Raw genomic sequence first — 21,481 nt, 5'->3', positions numbered from 1 at the left:
CATACCTTGAGATCACTGCCTGAGTACCCTTCTGTCAGGTTAGCTATAGTTTCTAGATCAACGTCGTCTGCCATATCTTCCTTGGCTAGTATTACACTAAGAATTTTTCTCCTATTTGATGCATCTGGCAAATTAACCATCAACCTAAAGAAATTATTGCCCCATAAGACTGAGGTCAAAAAACCATTGACAGATGTTGTATTAGGCTATAAACAAACGATAAATCACCTCCTTCTAAGCCGCCTAACAACAACATCATCAAGATCAAATGGCCTGTTAGTTGCAGCAAGTACTAATACACATTCTTTCTCCCTTGTTCTCAGATCATCCCAGTTCACCATAAACTCATTTTTCATCTTCCGCATGGCTTCATGTTCTCCAGGGTTCTCCCGCCTTCCCAACATGCCATCAACCTAAAAACAAGGGCAGAATAAATGAGCAGGAAAGTATGCATCAATATGGGATTGACAACAAACTACAGATATGGTGGTGTCCTGGTACAGTAGAAATAAACAGAAAATGTTCATGAATCACAACAATACTATAACTTACCTCGTCCACAAGCATAGCAAGCAAGACAGTATGTACCTTTAATTAGACCAGTACGTACCACCCCGTCGCCGGCGGACTGGATGCCGATGTTGAGCGCGGCGGCGGGCGGCGAGAAGAGAGCCGCGCAGAAAAGGATGCCGACGACCACCGCCGGGAGCCGCCAGGAACTGCCGCACTCCATCCTGTCGCGAGGAGTCTCGTGACGGCACGACCTGCCGTTGCCGTCCCTGGCGAGACGAGATTATCTAGTGGCGGGCTGGTTCTCCAACTGCTGTTGCGGTGCGGACTTGCCGCTGTGACTGCCTGGCGGCGCTGATTTACAGGCCAGGGTGGTGGGAGGGGGCCGGGGGGCGTGCGCGTTTTGGTCGTACGAGGCTGCAGAGGGCGAGCGGACGTGGACGCGAACGGCTGCGTCGAATTGAAGAAAACGCAATCGGGTCCGTCTTCCGCACGTGTCGCGACGCCAGCGCTGCCGTGCGTGAAACGCGGAGAGAGCCCCAAACCCCAGCGCCTTTTAACTAGAAGTAATATATGAGCTTAAGGCCTTTAGAGCCCAAGCCCTAATCGTTAGCCCAATAACCCGTGATATCCATATAGTTTTTAGCCCACAAGTGACCCATATACGTATAAAAAAACTAGGGCATGTTTTTGCTCCCCTCCTACGTCGTCCCGTTGCCTCGTGACCGCGCCCAGGGTCCGAACTCCCGAAGCGTCGCGCCGCCGCCCATCACGGACATCGGACAGGAGAAGAGAAGCGGGAGCACCGGAGCAGGCACCACCGCCGAGGCGACGAGGTCGCCGTGCTCCCCATCCGCTGAGGTAGCTGCACTCCGGCCTCCGCGGCTGCCGGCTCCGCCAACGCCCAGTCCCAAGGCGAGCAGGCACCCACGGCAGCACGGCTGTCGCGGTAGTATTTAAGGAACAGGGAAACATCTGCTACCGCCCAATCTTTCCCCTTCCCGGACTGCTCGCTGGACGCCGAGGACGGTAATCCTTGCCCCTCCTCCGCCTCCCTTGCCCGCTCTGTCCTTCCGCGCGCCTCTGCTCTTCGCCCGCGCGCTACGCCGCCGTCTCTGCTGCCCGCCGCGCGCCACGGCTAGGTAGCCTGCTGCGCGCCACGCCTAGGTAGCCTGGTCTGCTGCGCGCCACGCCTAGGTAGCCTGGTCTGCTGCGCGCATCTGCTGCTGCTGAGCAATATTGAAGCTGAGTATTGAGTATTGACTAGTGACTACAGTGATGGTCATACAGGATAGGATATACATATATACCTTAGTCGTCTAACTATCGCCTAGGCGTCCAGGCGCCCCGGAGGCTGACTGGCCTCGCCGGGGTGCGTGATAACCATGCTGCTACCTGATTGTTGCAGCCCTTGCTTTGAGACTGTCTGAGGCTTTTGATATTCTGTCGTATATGGATTCAAGTAGGAGCGTTAGACAATATATTATTTGTTTAACACTTTTCAATATGGCTCGCTTGATGTTTGAATTGCTTACTTGCACAAAGTTTTCTATATCACATTTGATTGCTGAGTAGTGCTTTTAGTTACATGTTCTTCCAATAAGTGAAAAGCACAATTTTTAGATTACAGTCTTGTTTGCAATTTCATATTAACACCAGGTCATCATACATGTATGTTTTTGCAGGGTGTGAACTAATTCTCTGGCAATACTCTTTTCCTTCTTCAAATGTGTGAAAATATAGGCAGTCCGGGTATTGCTTTAAAACTGAATAGATCTTTGCACTAGGACTCTGACATATCTATTAGAAATTTTAGTTCAATCATTGTATCTATTAGAAGTTTTATCTTCATTTTAGTTATTTCTATACGTAACATCAGTGGGCTGTGGGCCGCCATTGGGTAGGGGCATAACGGTTAGTTTTCACTGCTAGGTAGAGGCCCTAGTCTTGAGCAAATTCTGGGTCCGCCACTGTGCATTTGACATGCTTTGCCTTCACTCTGGTGTCTGGTGCTCGAATCTGATATTCCATTTTTTTTGTTCTTTGGTGTATAGTACGTGTCCGCCGTCTGTTTCCACTCACCGTGTGATACTGTGATGGTGGACTTGGACGAGCCGCTCGATGCGGCTGTAACTGCGGAGAAGGGCAAGGCGGCGCTACAACGGTTACTTGAGGCTGACCCTGCACTCTTCCTCTCCCCCTCTGCGGACCTTGCTGCTGCCGCCCGAGCGGCCTCGCAGCACATCTACTCCTCACTGGTGCCACTCTACCCTGCTCAGCCTCCACCGCTCCCTACCCTCCTCACGGACCCTGCCTTCGATGCCGAGCAGATTTGGTCCCAGATCGAGCTGCTTGCCCGCCCACTCCTCCCTCAGCTGGGCCGCCAGCTCCGTCGCATCGTGCAGCAACCCTCCTCGCAACAGCCTCCTTTGAAAATGCCTGCTGTCGCGGAGGGTGAGCAGTTGGAGGAGGATGGAGAAAGTAGCGATTCAGAGGAATTGAAGAATGCGGAGGAGTTGGAGGGGACAGAGGATGGGGAGGAGTTGGAGGGGACAGACGATGAGGAGGAAATGGGTGACAAGGAGGAGGAAGAAGCGGAGCTGGATGGGAGAGGAGGGAATGGTGTGGAGGATGAATTCCTGAAGATAGATGAATTGACGGAGTTCCTGGAGAAGGGTGAAGAAGAGGAGTATGGTGATGGAGCCAAACGGAGAGAGAAGTCAGTGAAAAACTGGATGGTTGAGAGTGACACTGAGGATGAAGATGAGGATCAATTGGATGTAAGGCTTTCATCATTATTCTCTCTTTTTATTTTTCCAATCCTAGCAATATCTTCAGCATTTTGTATAGATTATAGGATACAATTAAACAGAACTAAAAGTATGCAGTACGTCAGGTAGTGAAGCTGGAATTTCTGTTAGATGTGAAAGGGCAAATAACTAAGTATCTAGAGACACTTCAGAATATTCAGCAAGTTCTTTGTTGTGATAAGGCTTTTATGGCCAATCTCTCTTTTTCGCTCTGTCTCAGTTATATCAAATTAATCTGTAATTATTGTATAGAAAAAAATGGTTAACAATTTGAAGTAGGGGATATCTTTAGAATTGCAGCTAAAATTTCTGTTAGACGAGAAAGGGAAAGTAACTCAGTATCTAGAGCACAGAAAACTCAGTAATGATATAACTTTTTCAGCAAATTTCCTGCCTGAATTTAGGATCCTGTTTTTGGTTGTTACAATGTCCAATATTGTAAGTTTTATAAACCATATGCTAGTAAAGATATTATTCTTGTTTAGCTTCAATACTGATGTTGTTATATGCAGTTAGAAGATTTTGAGGATGATGACGAGGATGGTGAAGCAGGCGGTGGAGATATTCTGTAAGCCTTTTATGCTAGTTTACTATGCTATTGTGATTCGTGTGAATCATTCTGGATTGGGCTCTTCTCAAAAAACGCTTAGCATTTGTATACTGAGCTTTAACTGTATGTTAACTTTATTTGCACTATCATGGCATCACTTTTGTGTAGATTGTTGGTAAAGGCTAAGAGGTTTTTATATTATATAAATGATGCTGGTAAGTGGCAATCATTCAGATTGAAAACCAGATAACTGGCGTTTGTTGATAATATCTTAGGAAGGTGCAGAAGGAGCTAATTACTTTGTTCTTGATGCACAAACTTGACAAAGTGTAGCCACTGTGGTACTTGGAATGCATCTGCAGATAGAATACCATATGACAATGTGATCTGAACAGCAAAGGGTTTTTCCAGGTATGAAGATTTTTTTGAGAATGGACACAACAAGCAAGCTAAGAAGAGAGATGGTTCCACAAAGAAAGTTCAATTCAAGGATGAAGCACATGAAGTTGAACTCCATGACAGTGAGAATGATGATGGAAATGTTGGTCCCACACTAGACGGACTCATTTCTGTTGGAGCATGCACATATGCTAGTTTCTCAATGGTTCTCCTTTGTGCAGGATGAACAAGAACATGGTCTCTCAACTCACGAAAAGGAGCGTCTGAAGATGCGTACTAAAATAGAGCAAATGGAGAAAGCTAATCTTGAACCCAGCACGTGGACCATGCAGGGAGAGGTTCTAAAAACAATGCATTTTATTCTACCTTTATGTTTTAACTATGCATTATTACCATTTGATGATAATTTATTTCATTTCAGTTGTAAATATTAATAAACCATACTGTTCTTTTTAGGTTACTGCTTCTAGGAGGCCCAAAAACAGTGCCCTAGAAGTGGACCTTGATTTTGAGCACAATGTAAGACCTGCCCCTGTAATAACCGAGGAAGTGACAGCTTCCCTTGAAGAAATGATAAAGAAAAGAATCGCAGAGGTACATGCTTGGTTTTTCCCCTTTTTTTTGCTCATGTGAATGGTGTTCAACTTCAGCTTGGTAGTGTAGTGCATTTGTTGCAATCAATGTCTGATGATCACTTTCTATGTTTTTGTTATTAATATTTAGATTTGATGGGTTCCCTACAGAGAAAATTTGATGTTGTTGAGAAGCCATCGCTCTTGCAATTCTATGTTTCTGTTATTAATATTTAGATTTGATGGGTTCATTACAGAGTCATTTTGATGATGTTGAGAAGCCGTCTCTCTTGCCATCTAAAGCTCCAAAGGAGCACAAGGAACTGGTATGACAACTGAAACTCCTCCATGGCAGCCATAAGATGACTGTGCTATTGGTATCTTATATTATTGTGATTGTTCATCAGGATGAAACTAAGAGCAAGAAGGGTCTTGCTGAACTGTATGAGGTTTGCACTATCCCAATGTTATTTATTTTCCTCTCGTACTGATTGATTTTAACATTAGTACGTGAATAAGTTAATGTGCTGTTGGTTTTGTTCTTCCAGGATGACTATGCACAAAAAGCAGGCATTGCACCTGCCCCACTTTCTATTTCAGATGAACTAAAGGAAGAGGTGAGTAATTATTCACTCGCAAGCAAGAATACAAGGGGAGATAATGTGTGTGTGTGTGCGTGCGTGTTGCTCTACTCAAGTGTGGGTGGGGGTGGGTGCGTGGGTGGGTGGGTGCGTGTTGCACTACTCAAGTGTATTTTACAGAAAAGTTTTTATTGACTGTCTTTTACATGAATCATGATTGGCGTTACTATTTTCATATAGCTTAAAAAGTTCTTGTACTCATCTGTTTATTTTGATCACTGCAATATAACTACTTGTATTTATAGTTTGGGATGAAGAAAATAAGCTATTGACAATGTTGTTTGTTCATGGTTTATTTGCTGCATGCCTGTATGCCATGAATTTTCCTATCGATTGTACTTCACAAATTATAGTTTGTTCATTGGATCAGTTGCAGTCAGGGGCGGATCTAGGATTTTTGGTCAACGGTGTCACCGAGAAACTATGAATATAAAAGGGTTCTAGTTTCTAATTAGTGTAACGACTTATATTTTAACGGTACATTAAAATAAAAGGTTATAAGATACAAACCATTTAAATTCTTTCATAGTAATCTAAAATAGCCAATAGCCAATAGTCAATAGCTAAATAGCATAGACATCAATATAAGGCAGTGTAAAAAGATAAAGATGAAGTAATCTGAAAATAAAAATTTAATGTGTCATATATTGAAGTACTGATATGAAATAATTTGATAATTAACAATAATACTATTCTTTCAAATAAATCATAGATATTGAAGTACTGATAGGAAGATCATAAGCAAGATCATTCAATTCATCTGAACTAAAATCATCTGGATAGAGCTTATCTAATTCCATTAAGCTTTCTGCTTTGAAGTCACCAAAACAATTGTTGGGGCTAAGAGCAGCCATGTAAGTAAGCAAATTAGAATTTGTTTCACTAAAATAATCACTGAACTCTATAAGTAGCAAGTCAACAAATTAGATGTAAAAACAATCAGAGGAACTGCGTAGCGTAGACATTGGTCCCTTTTTTTCCAGGAAGAACACTCATCCTACAAATAAAAACTACAAAAATACTCCTCACACCAAGGCAGGCCGTGCATCACCATCAATTCGAGCAAGGTGCCAGCGCCATCACCTTCAATCCATCATACAAGTACTTTAATAAATTGATAGAAAAAACAAAGAACACTCTTTTCCGCAGTACCCATTACCATACACGTCTTGGGACTTGGGCGAAGTAGAAGCTTGTTACCTGCTCTCGGCTTGGCAATGGCTGAACGACAGCTCCTTGTTGCAGTATTGTTGACTCTTTCTGGCCGTCGTCCGCTCGTGATGTGGAAGCTGGAAGACAAAACGATGCGGCTGCCGCAACCCTTGATCTAGAAGGAATAGCGCACGATTGCAGTCTAGACTAGGCGGCGGCGCCGCGGACGAGTGTGCTGGGCTATAAACTCTATGGGTCGGCCAGCTGTCTGTTGGTTTTTGGGCTTTTGAGATGATGTCCTTGTATAAATTGGGCTGCTGTCGTCTACTATAAGATTTAGTTTTATATATGGACCAAGCCAAAAGTCATTGGTGTCCAGGGACAGCATGCCTTCTACATGGATCCGCCCCTGGTTGCAGTAGTTTTCAAAATAACTTGTTTGACTAACATGAAAAACTGGATTCGGCATGGTTTTTGAGGCGCCATCTAGGCTTTCATGTGTGCTCCCAATGTCTTGACTCTTGAGTCCCGACGACATAAGGCATCACAAGGCCCTAGCTATGGGCTTACGTTGTCACCTAGGAAGTGAAGTGCCTATGTGTCTAGACATGCCCCAGTGTCATAGGATGCCAGTATGCGACCACCTCAAAGGACCATGTGTTTCTGTCAGTTACTATGGCTATGTTTTGATAAGTGTATATAGTTATATTATATACTTGTATAGATAAAATTTGGTGTTTTACATTATTTGGGTAGATTTATTGCATTGGCCTTGGTTCACCCAACTCACTCTGTCGATGCTATATGTATTTGTTTTTCTGTTGTGATTTGTTTTTCTGTTGTGATTACATATGTACTTGCCTAATGAATAACTGTTTCTACCTAGGCAAATACTTTATTTAAGAGGATATGTTTGAAATTGGATGCGCTATCGCATTTCCACTTTGCTCCAAAGCCAGTAAGGATAACTTCAAAATTCATATTTCCAATCTCTTTTGCTAAGTACTTTCGCCGTATGGAATTAAATATTATTGTCTTTTCAGGTCATTGAGGATATGTCTGTGCAAGCAAATGTGCCTGCTTTAGCCATGGAAGAGGTACAAAAATTGTTCACTTTTCCCTGTGATGTTGCTCTATCAGAGTGTTTTTTGTTGTGATGATCTCTGTCTCTCAGATTGCACCTGTAGCTGTTTCGGATGCTGCAATGCTTGCCCCTGAAGAGATATTTGAAGGAAAAGGTGATGTTAAGGAAGAGGGGGAACTTACACAGGCTGAGCGCAAGAGAAGAAGAGCTAACAAGAAAAGGAGATATGCAGGTAATTTTTATCTTGGCCCTTGAACGTAAACGAGGATGCCTTTCCGCTGTCAATCTCATGCACCCTGGCTTTTAGCAAGGATGTCCAAAATTAGATGAATGCTCTTTACTTAGCTGTGTTCAAGATGGACAATCAATGATTTTGATCTTTTTCCCTAATGCAGCATCCCATAAGGAGAGGACAGCGCCAGCCAAGTTGCAGAAAGATTAAACTCAATGTTTTTTTCTCACTAGTTTCTAAATGGTACAAGAGCGATAAACTGGCAATACATATTTTCCAAATTTTGTATTGTACCCTCTGCTAGTAGCTTTTACATGAACAGTAAAATGTGACCATTTATATTTCTACAGAAGCACACAAGTTCGAGAGTTTTGATTTGCTGAAGTGCAATTTTGAGAGTGCAAAAAAAGACTTGTCTGTTGAACCCTAGGTATCGGTAGAAACATCATCCTACGACCTAACCGACCTAACCGATGGTTATGGTTATGAGTATAATTTTCTTTCCAGCTATTGCAATTGAAGTCGGTCATATTCAATCTAATTTATTTCTGCACCAGTTTACCTTTTTTTTACTTTAAATCCCTTCAATTCCCCCTAACCTTCTTGGTGCCTGTCTGTCTCGCCTTCTGAGCCGGTCTTATGGCCTCATGTCCGCCACTAACAAACAAGGTGTTGCTTAGTGAAAATAACATTTTACCATGCTATTTGCCTTTTGCGTTTAAAAGGTGGATAAGATATATAGTGACCAAGGTTCATCAAACTGAACAGTTCATCCGGCTTACCGGCCCGCTAATTGGTAATCGGTGCCTACCGGTAATACCGATACACCAGTTTTTGATTTAAAATTTGGAAAAACTTATAAATTTTGAAAACTTTTTATGCCAACTTTTGTATAGATACTATGAATTATTCATGAAAGTTACTTTACATGCAATACACCACTTATAAGTTGTCGTCTAGAAGTTCAGAATTTTTAAAAATAACTCATCCTTTCTATATTGTACAAGCGATGTTTTATGCGCTAGCCGAAACAAATACTAATTTGAACTGCATGCACCCCCAATAAAAATCTAAAAACTATATAACATTTTTTGAGCTCATATGACCCATTTATTTTTTTTTTGTCATGAAGACAAATAAAAAAATCAATTGATTTGCATGAATAATTTCACCTTCTATTGTATCTTCGATGTTATTTGTGAACTGTGAAATCGTGACATGAAAATATTTGAACAATGAAACTGTACCATGTAATACATTTGAACCTTTAAATATTGTTATTGGGCTTGTGATCACATTTATGCATTTTTTGTTTAAATTTTATGACATCAATGTGCTTTAGGGTGTGTTTGGTTTGACTTTTGGCTTTGGCTTTTGCCCCCTAAAAGCCAAAAGCCAACCAAAAGGCTGGATCCAGGAAGCAGCTTTTTCTAAAAGCCGACTTTCTTGTAGTGCAAATCTGAAAGCACCCCTGGACCTGCTTTTAGTGACTTTTCGGATGGAACTGTGAAAACATATATCGAAGAATTTTTAACGACTTTTAGTGGTTTCCACCGAACGGTTTTTAGCTTTTTAACATCTTACAGCCTACAACAGCTTTTTCCACAACTCACAGCCCACAACAACTTTTTTCACAGCCACAACCCAACCAAACAGACCCTTATTTGGCAAAAAAAAAGAGATTTGGTTTCTAACGTACCGCTGTCGGTTTATCAAATTAGTGACCGATTAATCGGTTGTATGGACCGATAAACTGTTCTAGAATTGGTCAAAATTAAAAACTGGTTTGTACTGGTTTATCATGGTTAATCGCAATAAATCGGTTATCGGCGCTGGCCGGTTTTTGACTCCCAACCGGTTTGTAAAACCCTGGTTTTGACTGCTCCGCTTCATATTTTTCAATTCCGCTTCATATTTTTTTCATCCAAACTAAAATGGCTTGCTTAGCTGGCCCAAGCTAGTGAGGCGAGGTGACGCATGTCGGACGAAACAACCAAAGAGATGCCCTAAAGCTATGACTAGTAGACAGTAGATCGTATATGATAGTATAAAATTCGAAATAAGCTATGACTAGTAAACCTTGTATTGTGCGATGCGATCGGAAACAAATGGGCCCGTGGTCCAGAAATGAAGCCTAAAGCGATGGAATCAACTTTCACTTAAGCCCACGGCTGATCCTCAAAAGGGAAAGAAAAACTTTAGGCCCACGGACCCAGCGGCCCAACGTGAGAGGCGGAACTCTTGGCCTTTTTCTCTCCACCCCAAAGCTTGTGCACGCGCGCACCGTCCCTCACCGCCGGCCTCTGCTCCTCTTCCGCCGCCGCAGGATCTCGTATCGCCGGAGACCATGTACCGCGCCGCCGGGAGCCACCTCCGCTCCCTCAAGGTTCCGCCCTCCTATTCTCCCCTGCCTTCCCCTTCCCCGTTGCATGCACGTCTCGATCCACTCGGGTATGATTGCACTTAGGTTAGATCCGAACGGGTCGCCTGAGTGTCGTTCTCATGTGGCGATGAATCAGAAGCTGGGTTCTTTACTCCTATTTCCTTGTAGGCACTAGGGAGTAGGGACACAGATGAAACGAATCCCATAAGAAAGAAATTCGGCAGGCAGCTTTGGTTGTTGTCCATTCTCAAATTTGTCTTGCAGTGTTAGATTTCACATACCCTTTGAGTTGTGTTTCCCACTTATTTGATGCTAATTGTTGACGCATTCTCTAGCCTGAAAGACATATTCCATTCTTGTATTGTTTTCATTTTCAGCATCATGGTGCTTCTAGGCTTGCCAGTACAAGTGTTGCGAAGCAGTCCTCAGGTGGTCTGTTCAGCTGGCTTCTTGGTGGAAAATCAAGCGAACTCCCTCCCCTTGATGTTCCACTCCCAGGCATTAGCATTCCCTCACCTCTACCAGATTTTGTAGAGCCATCTAAGACAAAAGTCACTACTCTTCCAAATGGCGTCAAGATCGCCTCGGAGACATCATCGGTACTGCCCTGCTCTCACATATGTTGAAGTTCTGGTTTTGTTTTGTTTTGTTTCCGTTCTTTTCCATGACATCAATGTTTTCTTATGGACTTAACTCAGAGCCCAGCAGCATCTGTGGGTCTGTACATTGACTGTGGTTCCATTTACGAAACACCTGCTTCATCTGGAGTATCACATCTGTTGGAGAGAATGGCCTTCAAGAGCACAGTGAATCGGACTCACTTACGGTTAGTTCGTGAGGTAGAAGCCATTGGAGGAAATGTCTCTGCATCAGCTTCCCGTGAACAAATGAGCTATACCTATGATGCATTGAAGAGCTATACACCAGAAATGGTTGAAGTTCTCATTGACAGTGTGAGGAATCCAGCATTCCTCGATTGGGAGGTCAAAGAGCAGGTACTTTATCACTGAAAATAAATTGAAGTTCTTTTTTTCATCCTTTTATGTACTAATGGCGTTCTTCGTTTCTACAGCTCCAGAACATAAAATCTGAAATAGCTGATGCGTCTGCTAATCCTCAAGGTCTACTTCTGGAGGCCCTTCATTCGGTTGGATATTCCGGGGCACTGGCAAAACCTTTGATGGCTTCAGAATCTGCTGTAAACCGGTTGGATGTTAGCAGCTTGGAGGAATTTGTTGCTGTAAGATTCAGTGATTTATTTCCCAAGTCAATGCTCAGTCATGAAAGCGTCTCTGTGACTTTTTTGTTTGTTATGATAAATTATGATAAATGTAGGAACATTACACTGCTCCCAGGATGGTTCTTGCAGCATCAGGAGTTGATCATGATGCGCTGATTTCAGTTGTAGAACCACTTCTGTCTGACCTTCCGTGCGTGAAACGTCCTGAAGAGCCAAAATCTGTGTACGTGGGAGGAGACTATCGCTGCCAAGCAGATTCTCCAGTGAGTTGTTGGCATTGCATTATTAATTTATTATTCTTGAGGGGTTATGAATGATTTACTTCAATTATGCTTAAAATTGGATTCATTGGAAACAGAACACACACATCGCACTTGCTTTTGAGGTGCCAGGTGGTTGGAATCAAGAGAAAACTGCAATGGTTGTGACAGTGCTTCAGGTATGCCTTACAACTGTTTAAATGATCTAACTATTTATGGATACTTGAGGCCATTTGTTCTATATTAGAATTGCTGATGCTTTCTTTTTTGGAACTTATCTTTGCATGTTATCTCATGTGCTCGCCGGGTTCGATTCCTGGCTGGGAGCCTGGGATGAACTCATGTGCCTCACCAGGGATTTCCCCCCTGAGGGAACCATGTGGGTGTGTGACAGTGTGAGTAGTGTGCGTGCATGTGTGCCCGGTAGACATGTCCTGAGATTTCTCAGGCAGTCTCATCTGTACTTGAGCGTGCGGTGTATGCCATTTCTTCTAGCGGTGTTAAAAAACAATCACATGTGCTGTTGCATATGCTAATCTAATAGTGCTTCAAAGGTATGTTGATCAATTTGTTGTCTGTAGATGCTCATGGGAGGAGGAGGGTCCTTCTCTGCTGGTGGGCCTGGAAAGGGAATGCATTCTCGATTGTGTATGGCTGTTTATAAATCATTACTGTCATAGAGTTATGCAAACAAACTTATGTGATGAATCCTAACACGACCTTTGATCCTATATCTACAGATCTCCGTGTCTTGACCAACTTCCAACAGATTGAATCATTCTCTGCTTTCAATAGCGTCTATAACAATTCGGGCCTTTTTGGAATTTATGCAGTCACTGTAAGCTTCTCTCCTGGAGCATCCTTTTTATTAAAACCTCATGCCTTTTCAGGGCACGTCCGTGTTTCACGTCATTTAGCATAGCTCCGGACCCTGACGCGTGTTCATGGCTGCTCAATTTTTATCTGTTCTTTTGCGCGTTTCAAAGCGGGCCGTTCGTCTCTAGTAATCTAAATTGTGTACGCCCTTGTGTTCAAACAATTAATGCAGCTGACTGTTTTTTTAATGTTATCATTCAACAGAGCCCAGACTTTTCATCGAAGGCTGTGGATTTGGCAGCAGGGGAACTCCTGGAGATTGCGACACCTGGAAAAGGTTTCTTTCTTGCCAGTTTCCTGTTTCTATTCTGGGTTGATCATTATCAGTCACAGTCCTTTGTCCTCCATGTTTTACCTCCTGTAGTTACACAAGAACAACTTGATCGTGCTAAAGAGGCAACCAAATCTGCAGTTCTGATGAACTTGGAATCAAGGGTACACTGTTCTTGCTCCTGATCAAATCCTAACTGTATGACCCGTTTTCCTAAAGTGTTCTTTACAGTACACACTTTTCCTCTTCTGCAGTCTATAGCATCTGAAGATATTGGAAGACAGGTTCTTACTTATGGGGAAAGGTACGAGAGTATTGCTGTGCTAGTACATAAATTAGGTCTATTTTCTGCTACATTTATGCACCGTATCCTTGCAAAAATATCAATATAGTCATGCTGGAAGATTTTCTATTTGGGTCCCAACAAGTACAAGCACATCCAAAGATCTGAGTCTCGCTCAGTTTGTTGAGGGGTGTGGATGTATGCTTAGACAACCTAGTTACTCCTAAGTTGGTATAGTCTTTTTGAGTCCAATCAGATCCAAAGCATCCATGCAGCAGTTGTGTCCATTTCTCCAGAGTCCAGTAGATCTGTTGTCATCTTCAACTGATTCTATGTTTCTGAAATTTCAGGAAGCCCATCGAGTATTTCCTGAAAACAGTTGAGGAGATCACTTTGAATGACATTTTGTCAACCGCAAAGGAGATGATGTCTACACCACTCACAATGGCATCGTGGGGCGACGGTATGTTCAGCAGTTTCGAGTAGTCATGGTGCATTGGTGCCCGACAAGGTATGGCGACTAACTGAATTGCTTTTATTGCAGTTATTCATGTTCCTAGCTACGAGTCTGTTAGCCGCAAGTTTCACTCGAAGTGAGAGGATCCAGCATCGGACTTGCATGACCTGTTCCAACAACTGATGTGAAGCCTGCAACGGCCCTCAGCTGGGACAGTTACTCCCCCCACAGAATAAAAAAGCATGTGGTTTCTAGCGCCCCCCCTAATTACTCCCTCTGCATGTATACGCCAAACATGTTTTTTTTTTGTGGTAAGAATCATCAAGCCCCTTGGCGACTCGTTTCTGAGTTTCGCAGCGGCGCTAGATTTTATTTTATGTGGACAAGCGAGCTTTCGGGGTGCGCTCGTGCAGAAATATTTTGCCAACGTATTTTGCAGTTTAGACCAGAAGCAGAAAGGACCAGCGTATCACTTTTCCTGTTGTTGGATGCATGAGTTCATGACGTCCACATTTTTGCAATTTTGGCTGTTACCGTTTCCATCGATTCTGGTGTGCGCGCGCGCTCGCGCACTTGTTATTATTGTTGTGATAAGGCTGGCTATTCTCTACATCTATTATCTGTACGAGAACCAATTGATGTTCCAGGTAAAACGAAACGATTATGACTCATTTAGAACGCAGGAATTTCAACACAGGAATTGTGAAGGAGGTTTTAGAGTGTAGGTTTGATCTATTGTGGATGCGTCTTTCCAGGATTTCATTAGCAGAAGAAAACTTGAGGAAGTTCTGACTGACGCCAATCTCGTGTAGTCGTGTCCTCGGGGGGAGAGCCTTGCTGAGTCATCAATGCTAAAGTAAAACCGTCCCCAGGTGAATTTTGTACAAGAGAGACAGGATGGAGATAATATGCATCAATCAGCCTGCCGGACTTTGACCTACGGGATGAGAGCACTGTCGGAAGTCAAAGAAGACGAACTGCAGAATCCCTCCTCTTTGTAAGTATACAGATACGTAGATTAGATATCGTTATAGTATTATCGTATAGACTACGAAAAGGATACAAGTTTCCAAATTCCAGTTTGCTGTCCTAGCACGCCGTTTTCGTGCGGCACTAGGAACTTGTGATAGCGACACGATCACACGACGCAGGGAATTGACCCTCCTTGCCGGCTTATACGCAGAGTGGCGGCGGCGAGGGCGAGGCGTACGATTTGCCTGGACCCACATCACATGTGAGCCTGTGGCTCGATGGGTGGCGGTGGCGCGGACCCACAACATCCCTGATCCTGAAACCAGCGACCGCACGGGCGGCTATGGGCGGAGGCCGCTGGAATGGAATCAATTAGGCCAGGCATCACCGCCGGCTGCGCCACGCGCCCCGGTTCTTTCTGCAGCCTACAGGACGACACAAAATGCCTTGATCCCACAGCCCCGCGCTGCGACTGCGAACCCAAAACAGGCAAACACGCAGCGGTGCGCGCACACCGCCTGCTACGGCCAGCATCCAGAAGCGCCCGGTGGAGGCCACCGGACATCGCCGTTCGCCGCATGGCCGTGCCTCTCGCCAAAACCGCGACGCAACTCCCCCGTATCCGCCGCAGGCATTGCGACTTGCGGAAGCCACAAAACCACGCACGCGCACACCTACCTCCTCCGTTCATCAAAACCAGCGGCAACTGCCGACGACTGCACTCTGACCGACCGACCGATCGGGGCCCTCTCACTTTCCGTGCCTCGTCGTTATTAAAAAAACACACCGGAGGCGCGACCGCCTCGTCCGCGTCTGCTTCTGCATCTGCTTCTGCTTGTGCTGCTGCTGACATCGAATCAAAGCTGCTAAACCTCGGTCCATCCATCACCCGCGGCGCGACACACCCAAAGGCCTCTCCCTCCCGTCCCGTGTCCCGATCGCACCGCTCCCCACGATGGCGTCGCACATCATCCTGCCGCCGGACGACGCCGACGAGAACCACAACCACCAGGCGGCGGCGGCGGCGGAGGAGGAGGAGGAAGAGCGGGACGAGCTGGGGCGCGACGACGACGACGACGAGCACGGGGTGCCACCGGCGCTGCCGCCCAAGGCGGCGCTGCCGTTCTCGGCCACGTGCGTGCGGATCTCCCGCGACTCGTACCCCAACCTCCGCGCGCTCCGCAACGCCTCCTCCGTCAGCCTCGCTGACGCCGCCTACGTCAAGATCTCCGAGGCCGACTTTGGATACGTCCTCGACGACGTGCCGCACTTCACCGACTACCTCCCCGACATCCCGGTGAGCGCGCTCCCCCCTGCCCGCCTCCCGCCCCCCTGTCTCTGTAGAGGCGAGTATTTGGGTTGGGGGTGATGCGCCACAGTAGGGACTAGCGGTGTCGCGTCCCGGTCTGCTGATGCTCTTTGTGCAGTAGGCTTCTACTTCTGTAGCTTAGTGATTGTTGTGCGAGTAACTTATTTTGGAGGGGGGTGGTTGCTTGCCATGTTTTGGCATTTGGTCAATTGGGATTTCCTGTTATGGTTATGGAGATCCATTTCTGGAGGCTAGGATGCTGTGGCCGTTGAGCGTGATTGCAACCCTTTAATTAGTTGCGTTTCAAAGGTGGGCTAAATTTAGCTAACGAGTCCTTGTACTACTGTATATAAGGACAACTCTTAGAGACTCTATATCCTTCGTAATTGCTAAAGTTAAAGAATTTGGTTAAAAAATACACTCCAACACCTTTAAATGGTTATCCATGTATAGCTATCTTTTATTCAAACAAGCTATAGAAAAGCTGTTGCAGAGTGGAAATATATAGGAAGCGATAATTTAGAGAGTGAAATTTAGAATGATTCTTTGGAGATGATCTAAGATTCTAAGATGTGGGCAACTGGGTATCATGTGAACCATTGCCTGATTAGTTAGCTGTTGAGATTATGTTTTGTGCGGGAAGCAAGGTATCACTATTGTCTGGTTCGTGCATGCTGCCAAAAAGGCAAAAAAAAAAAACTGTTACCACTCGACCAAAATGGAAATCTGTAGGAAAAAAGGCGGAGTACTCTACTGGTGACATTTTTATACTTTTGTTGACGTATGCTGAACATTCACAGCTTCACGTTACAACATTAAAGGAAACTATGATGGTCGATTTGATGATTTGTTGTTTCTTCTTGTTGGCAGACTTATCCTAATCCACTACAAGATCATCCAGCCTATTCAACTGTCAAGTATGGCTCGTCTTGCTTATACATTGCTCGGCTGCTTTCAGTTCGTTTGATTGATTTCTATCCATGTGTTGCTGTGCGATATATGTTAAGCTGGAATTTTCTTCTTATCATACCAGGCAGTATTTTGTCAATGAAGATGACACCGTTCCTCAAAAGGTAAAAGAGAGTTTAATCAACATTTTACATTGAGATATTGTCACACTGAATTTTCAAGGGGTCATATCTGCTGTTATTATTATATTAAAAAAATATCTGCTGTTGTTACAGGTTGTTGTTCAGAAGAACAGTCGGCGTGGTGTTCACTTCCGTCGTGCTGGGCCTCGTCAGAGGGTAAGATACCCCTAGCCACCTTGTTTACTTGCGGGAACTCATCACTCGTATCTAGGCTGACAGAAACCTTTGGACTTGAACCTTTTTTAGGTTTATTTTGGCACCGATGAAGTGAAAGCCTGCATTGTAACTTGTGGAGGCCTGTGCCCTGGGCTTAACACTGTTATCAGGGAACTGGTGTGTGGCTTGTCACACATGTACAATGTCAGCAGCATTTTTGGAATACAGGTGCATTCTCGTGTTAATGGTCATATATCACTCCAATATATTTTTAGATAAATCTTGCATCTCATACAAGCTTTAATCCTTCTCCCTATAGTTTGCTGCTGTTCAGTAAAGGTCACCTTACTTTAGATTCTTTTCACATCTTATTATGTATATCATCATATTTTAGTGTGTTGTGTACAAAATTTCAGATCATGTTTGAATGAAACATTTTAATGTACTCTGCAGCTCCTTCATAAGAGTTAGTTACAATGTACTATGCGGCACATTTATACTGTAATCTCTGTAGAGAGAGGAACTAATCGATTGCCAATGTGGAAATGAAGCCATCCATAAATTTCTGTTCCAGGATAAAATTGGCTGCAATGGATAAAAACAAAGCGCAGCTATGAAGTATACCTAGTGTGCTTGGCCAATTTTGGGGCCCTATACGGTTGGATAGCTGTGCATTACATGTAATAAGCTTTTGGTCTGGGCTGGCATCAGGGGGCTGATGTACTCTCCCTCCGTCACAAAATATTAGTCGTTTTAGCTCTCGGCTTTTATGTCTGTGTTCGAATGAATGATGATGAATCTAGACATATATATAAAACAAATACATTAATTATTGTATGAATCAACTAAAAAGGTAAAACAAATTTTATTTTGGGACGGAGGGAGTATCAATTAAGGGAGAAAAAATGATTTGTTCCCATTTCTTAAGCGAAAAAAGAAATAAGGGTTGATATTTAGACTGAATTTTGTTGTTTTTAGTCACATGTACTAGGTATTTAATGACAAGAACCAATATTATGCTGACCATGGTAATCATTTCTTATGATCCTATATTTTAATAGGGGTTTCATTTTAATGTTTCTTAACTTGTTATTACAGAATGGGTACAAGGGTTTCTATTCTAGCAACTACCTTCCCCTGACACCAAAGAGCGTCAATGACATCCACAAAAGGGGTGGTACAGTTCTTGGAACATCACGCGGTGGCCATGATACCAAAAAGATTGTTGATAACATTCAAGATCGTGGAATCAACCAGGTAAACATGATTGCACCTATTGATATAACACATAACTCTTCTGATTGGAGAAGTTGACTGATATACTAGAGCGCCTTATCCAGGTGTATATCATTGGAGGAGATGGAACTCAGAAGGGAGCATATGAGATCTTCAAGGTAGTTATCACTGGTCATGCGGTCCTCATGACATTTGGTTTCCTGTATAAAAATTAGAAGAATAGGGACCCTCTGTAAAATAGCATTGTAGTAATAAGAATATAGTAATTTTGATTTCTTTGACATGTGCTACTCTAGAAACAACATGGTCTACCTATATGTTCAGTAGAAGCAGGAATAGTCAGTTTTGAAGATATTATTTACCCTATTTGACTATTTCATCACTTACAAATTATTGGCAGGAAATCCGGAAGCGTGGCCTCAAAGTTTCTGTTGCTGGAGTTCCAAAGACAATAGATAATGACATTGCGGTAATATTCTGCAAGATATGTTTACTTTCTATTCAAAAGCCGTCTCTACATACCCCATTAATATGGCCACTCATGTGAATGTGACACACAAATCTATTGATTTTAGATCATCGACAAGTCTTTTGGTTTTGATACGGCTGTGGAAGAGGCCCAGCGTGCCATTGATTCAGCTCATGTGGAAGCTTGCAGTGCTGAGAATGGAATAGGTTTAGTAAAACTGATGGGCCGTTATAGTGGTTAGTATTCTAACAGATTCCATAGAGATGCCTGCTATATCTTTGCATAGTAATTTTAATGATATCTAGGTGCCTTGAGTTGCTGAAACTGCCTATCATGTATACTAACCAGGCACTCTTAGTTCACATAGCACATTTCTATTCTCGATTCAGAGCAAAGAACCTTCTTTTTTTGTTTGCTTCAGCCATCTTGACTTTACCAGCTTATCTACTATTGTAGGGTTCATTGCGATGTATGCTACTCTTGCTAGTCGAGATGTGGTAAGTATGACACCTTTACCTGTAGATGTTATGTTCTGCTTAGTCTATTATTTTTTTATTCTTGCTCGCTTGCCGGAGTATTTTTTTTTCAAACATCAGTGTTAGAATTACGATTTTCCATTTTCGACAGGACTGCTGTTTGATTCCAGAGTCTCCATTTTATCTGGATGGAGAGGGTGGATTGCTTCAATATGTAGAGAAGAGGCTGAAAGAGAACAAGCACATGGTTATTGTTGTTGCTGAGGGAGCAGGGCAGGATCTTATCGCGAAAAGTTTAGCCACATCAGATCAACAAGATGCGTCTGGAAATAAGCTGCTTCTTGATATTGGTCTTTGGCTGACTCACAAGATAAAGGTACATAACTATATAACTAAAATATTCTTGCTGCTGGATTTGAGCCACTTATCTTATGTTGTAGTTTGGTATTCACTGTCTCGGGTATTGCAAATGAGCTAAATGGCTCCACTATACTGTATGTGGTTCTTGAAAGTTTTGCTTAATAGGCCTTGTGCTAATTCCTCGTAGGACTACTTCAAAAGCAAAAAGATGGAGATGACGATTAAATACATAGGTAGCCATTTGTAACTCTTATTTTTGCTATTGATATAGTTGTAACACATTTCTAGATTGGTCTGTGACAATATTCCATCGGAATTGGCAGATCCTACATACATGGTCCGTGCTATTCCAAGCAATGCATCAGACAATGTCTACTGTACACTTCTAGCCCACAGTGCTATCCATGGTGCAATGGCGGGGTACAGCTTCACTGTTGGGATGGTCAACGGAAGACATACCTATATACCTTTCTACGTGAGTAATAACCCCTTACAGACACTACGGTATTTTTCTGCTTGTTGACTGAATGCTTGTCGTGACATCTGCTGTATAGTTCTGTTACATCTGCCTAAATTCAGCAGGCGCTGTGCGTGAACCATGTCACGAAACATAACTAGATCAATTAAATTAAAAAAAGTGCATTACTGATCTGCACACTGATGATGAGCACCAAATTCTTGTTCTGATGGCAGAGGGTGACATCCACAAGGAACAAGGTTAAAGTCACTGACAGGATGTGGGCAAGGCTTCTGTCGTCCACCAACCAGCCAAGTTTCCTGAGTCAGAAGGATATCGACGAAGCGAGTGAGGCGGATAGGCTGGCAAACAGGCCACCACTGCCAACGGGTGCCAGCTCTCGCGTGGTGAGGTCTTTCGATCAATCTTCGTCGTGTTCTTCCAATGGAGAGATCTAAGTGATTGCTGGTGCACCGCAATTGTGTACAGAACCTACTTACTATCGTTCTGAGCTCTGGTGCTTGGGCAGCTTCGCCACGCAACGAGTTTTGCTCTTGTTGTTAGTCGTTATGCATATGCCTTGAGTTGTGTAGGAGGACACGCGGATGTGGGCCCTGTTAGCACGCGTAATAAAGAAACACCATTGATGAAGCTACTTACTAGAGGCTCTCCATCTATCATGTATTTGCTGCAGTTATTATGCAATCGGCTGGTGTTCTATCTGTCTTCGCCTATCTGTACTACCGTGCATTTTCCTTTGGCACCGTGAAATTTGTAAGGACAATTCTACATATGCCATTTTAATTTTATCTTCTAGTATCTTATTTGTCGTCTTTCTATACCATCCAATTTAATTTCTTAACCTTCCATGTTGTTTTCTTAGCCTTTAATGCCACCGCGCGCTCTGTCAATGTGATTAACTCCATGCTCTGTTTCTCATTCAAAATGCAAGAATGTATACTTGTCTAATGTCTACACACAAGTTGTCAGAATACTAAAACGTAGTCAAGCGGAATGCAACCTACACAAGTTATCTTTCTCATACTAAGCCGCGGAATGCATACATGATGTCTATGCACAAGTCAAGTACGCTGTGCCTGTGCATTCTTTCCCACGGGAGGTGGCACAACGCACAACCACGGACCACCTCTGTTCCTGTGTACCAAGCCCGAACTCCCCTACTGCCCTACAGAATTTCCGGCGCCGCGAGGAAAGAAAAAAAAAGTCAGAAGTCC

The 21,481-nt window shown here is 43.6% G+C and overlaps 3 protein-coding genes across 4 annotated transcripts; all 3 read left to right on the top strand.

The window, feature by feature from the left end:
• Positions 1 to 1,222: 1,222 nt before the first annotated feature.
• LOC100194088 (uncharacterized) lies at positions 1,223 to 8,491 on the top strand. 2 transcript variants are annotated; one of them, NM_001359391.1, is made up of 14 exons: positions 1,223 to 1,539; positions 2,196 to 2,262; positions 2,565 to 3,290; positions 3,833 to 3,888; positions 4,282 to 4,411; positions 4,491 to 4,607; positions 4,726 to 4,863; positions 5,099 to 5,167; positions 5,249 to 5,290; positions 5,390 to 5,458; positions 7,521 to 7,592; positions 7,678 to 7,731; positions 7,809 to 7,950; positions 8,114 to 8,491. In NM_001359391.1, the coding sequence occupies exons 3-14, from the start codon at positions 2,607 to 2,609 to the stop codon at positions 8,158 to 8,160; spliced, it is 1,620 nt and encodes a 539-aa protein (NP_001346320.1). In that variant the 5' UTR covers positions 1,223 to 1,539; positions 2,196 to 2,262; positions 2,565 to 2,606; the 3' UTR covers positions 8,161 to 8,491. The 2 variants fall into 2 exon arrangements, with proteins under 2 accessions (NP_001346320.1, NP_001346319.1); NM_001359390.1 differs by lacking the exon at positions 2,196 to 2,262 and having other exon boundaries at positions 1,249 to 1,539.
• Positions 8,492 to 10,244: 1,753 nt separating this feature from the next.
• Positions 10,245 to 14,067, top strand: LOC100280280 (uncharacterized). The gene is given in 13 exon segments (NM_001153208.1): positions 10,245 to 10,336; positions 10,711 to 10,932; positions 11,032 to 11,328; positions 11,406 to 11,573; positions 11,669 to 11,836; positions 11,932 to 12,012; positions 12,415 to 12,481; positions 12,574 to 12,671; positions 12,914 to 12,986; positions 13,074 to 13,144; positions 13,235 to 13,284; positions 13,614 to 13,726; positions 13,808 to 14,067. Coding segments are annotated over 13 exon segments (1,500 nt in total). The 5' UTR covers positions 10,245 to 10,297; the 3' UTR covers positions 13,861 to 14,067.
• Positions 14,068 to 15,324: 1,257 nt separating this feature from the next.
• On the top strand, positions 15,325 to 21,079 carry LOC103630633 (ATP-dependent 6-phosphofructokinase 6). Its single transcript, XM_008651686.3, has 14 exons — positions 15,325 to 15,989; positions 16,872 to 16,918; positions 17,035 to 17,074; positions 17,186 to 17,248; positions 17,339 to 17,476; positions 18,347 to 18,505; positions 18,589 to 18,642; positions 18,885 to 18,953; positions 19,060 to 19,189; positions 19,410 to 19,450; positions 19,581 to 19,805; positions 19,977 to 20,022; positions 20,113 to 20,264; positions 20,483 to 21,079. The coding sequence occupies exons 1-14, from the start codon at positions 15,648 to 15,650 to the stop codon at positions 20,702 to 20,704; spliced, it is 1,728 nt and encodes a 575-aa protein (XP_008649908.1). The 5' UTR covers positions 15,325 to 15,647; the 3' UTR covers positions 20,705 to 21,079.
• The last annotated feature ends 402 nt before the right edge of the window (positions 21,080 to 21,481 follow it).

This window comes from Zea mays, chromosome 6, assembly GCF_902167145.1.
Source record: "Zea mays cultivar B73 chromosome 6, Zm-B73-REFERENCE-NAM-5.0, whole genome shotgun sequence".
Lineage (NCBI taxonomy): Eukaryota > Viridiplantae > Streptophyta > Magnoliopsida > Poales > Poaceae > Zea > Zea mays.
This window is presented reverse-complemented; position numbering and strand designations above follow the sequence as displayed.

Bases quoted from the DNA above. Each gene is read 5' to 3' on its own strand.
- LOC103630633 (XM_008651686.3), top strand. From the start codon at position 15,648: ATGGCGTCGCACATCATCCTGCCGCCGGACGACGCCGACGAGAACCAC. The intron at 16,919-17,034 runs GTATGGCTCGTC...TTATCATACCAG, and splicing joins CCAGCCTATTCAACTGTCAA to GCAGTATTTTGTCAATGAAG. The intron at 17,249-17,338 runs GTAAGATACCCC...AACCTTTTTTAG, and splicing joins GTGCTGGGCCTCGTCAGAGG to GTTTATTTTGGCACCGATGA.
- LOC100194088 (NM_001359391.1), top strand. From the start codon at position 2,607: ATGGTGGACTTGGACGAGCCGCTCGATGCGGCTGTAACTGCGGAGAAG. The intron at 5,291-5,389 runs GTTTGCACTATC...TTGTTCTTCCAG, and splicing joins GTCTTGCTGAACTGTATGAG to GATGACTATGCACAAAAAGC. The intron at 7,593-7,677 runs GTAAGGATAACT...TTGTCTTTTCAG, and splicing joins TCCACTTTGCTCCAAAGCCA to GTCATTGAGGATATGTCTGT.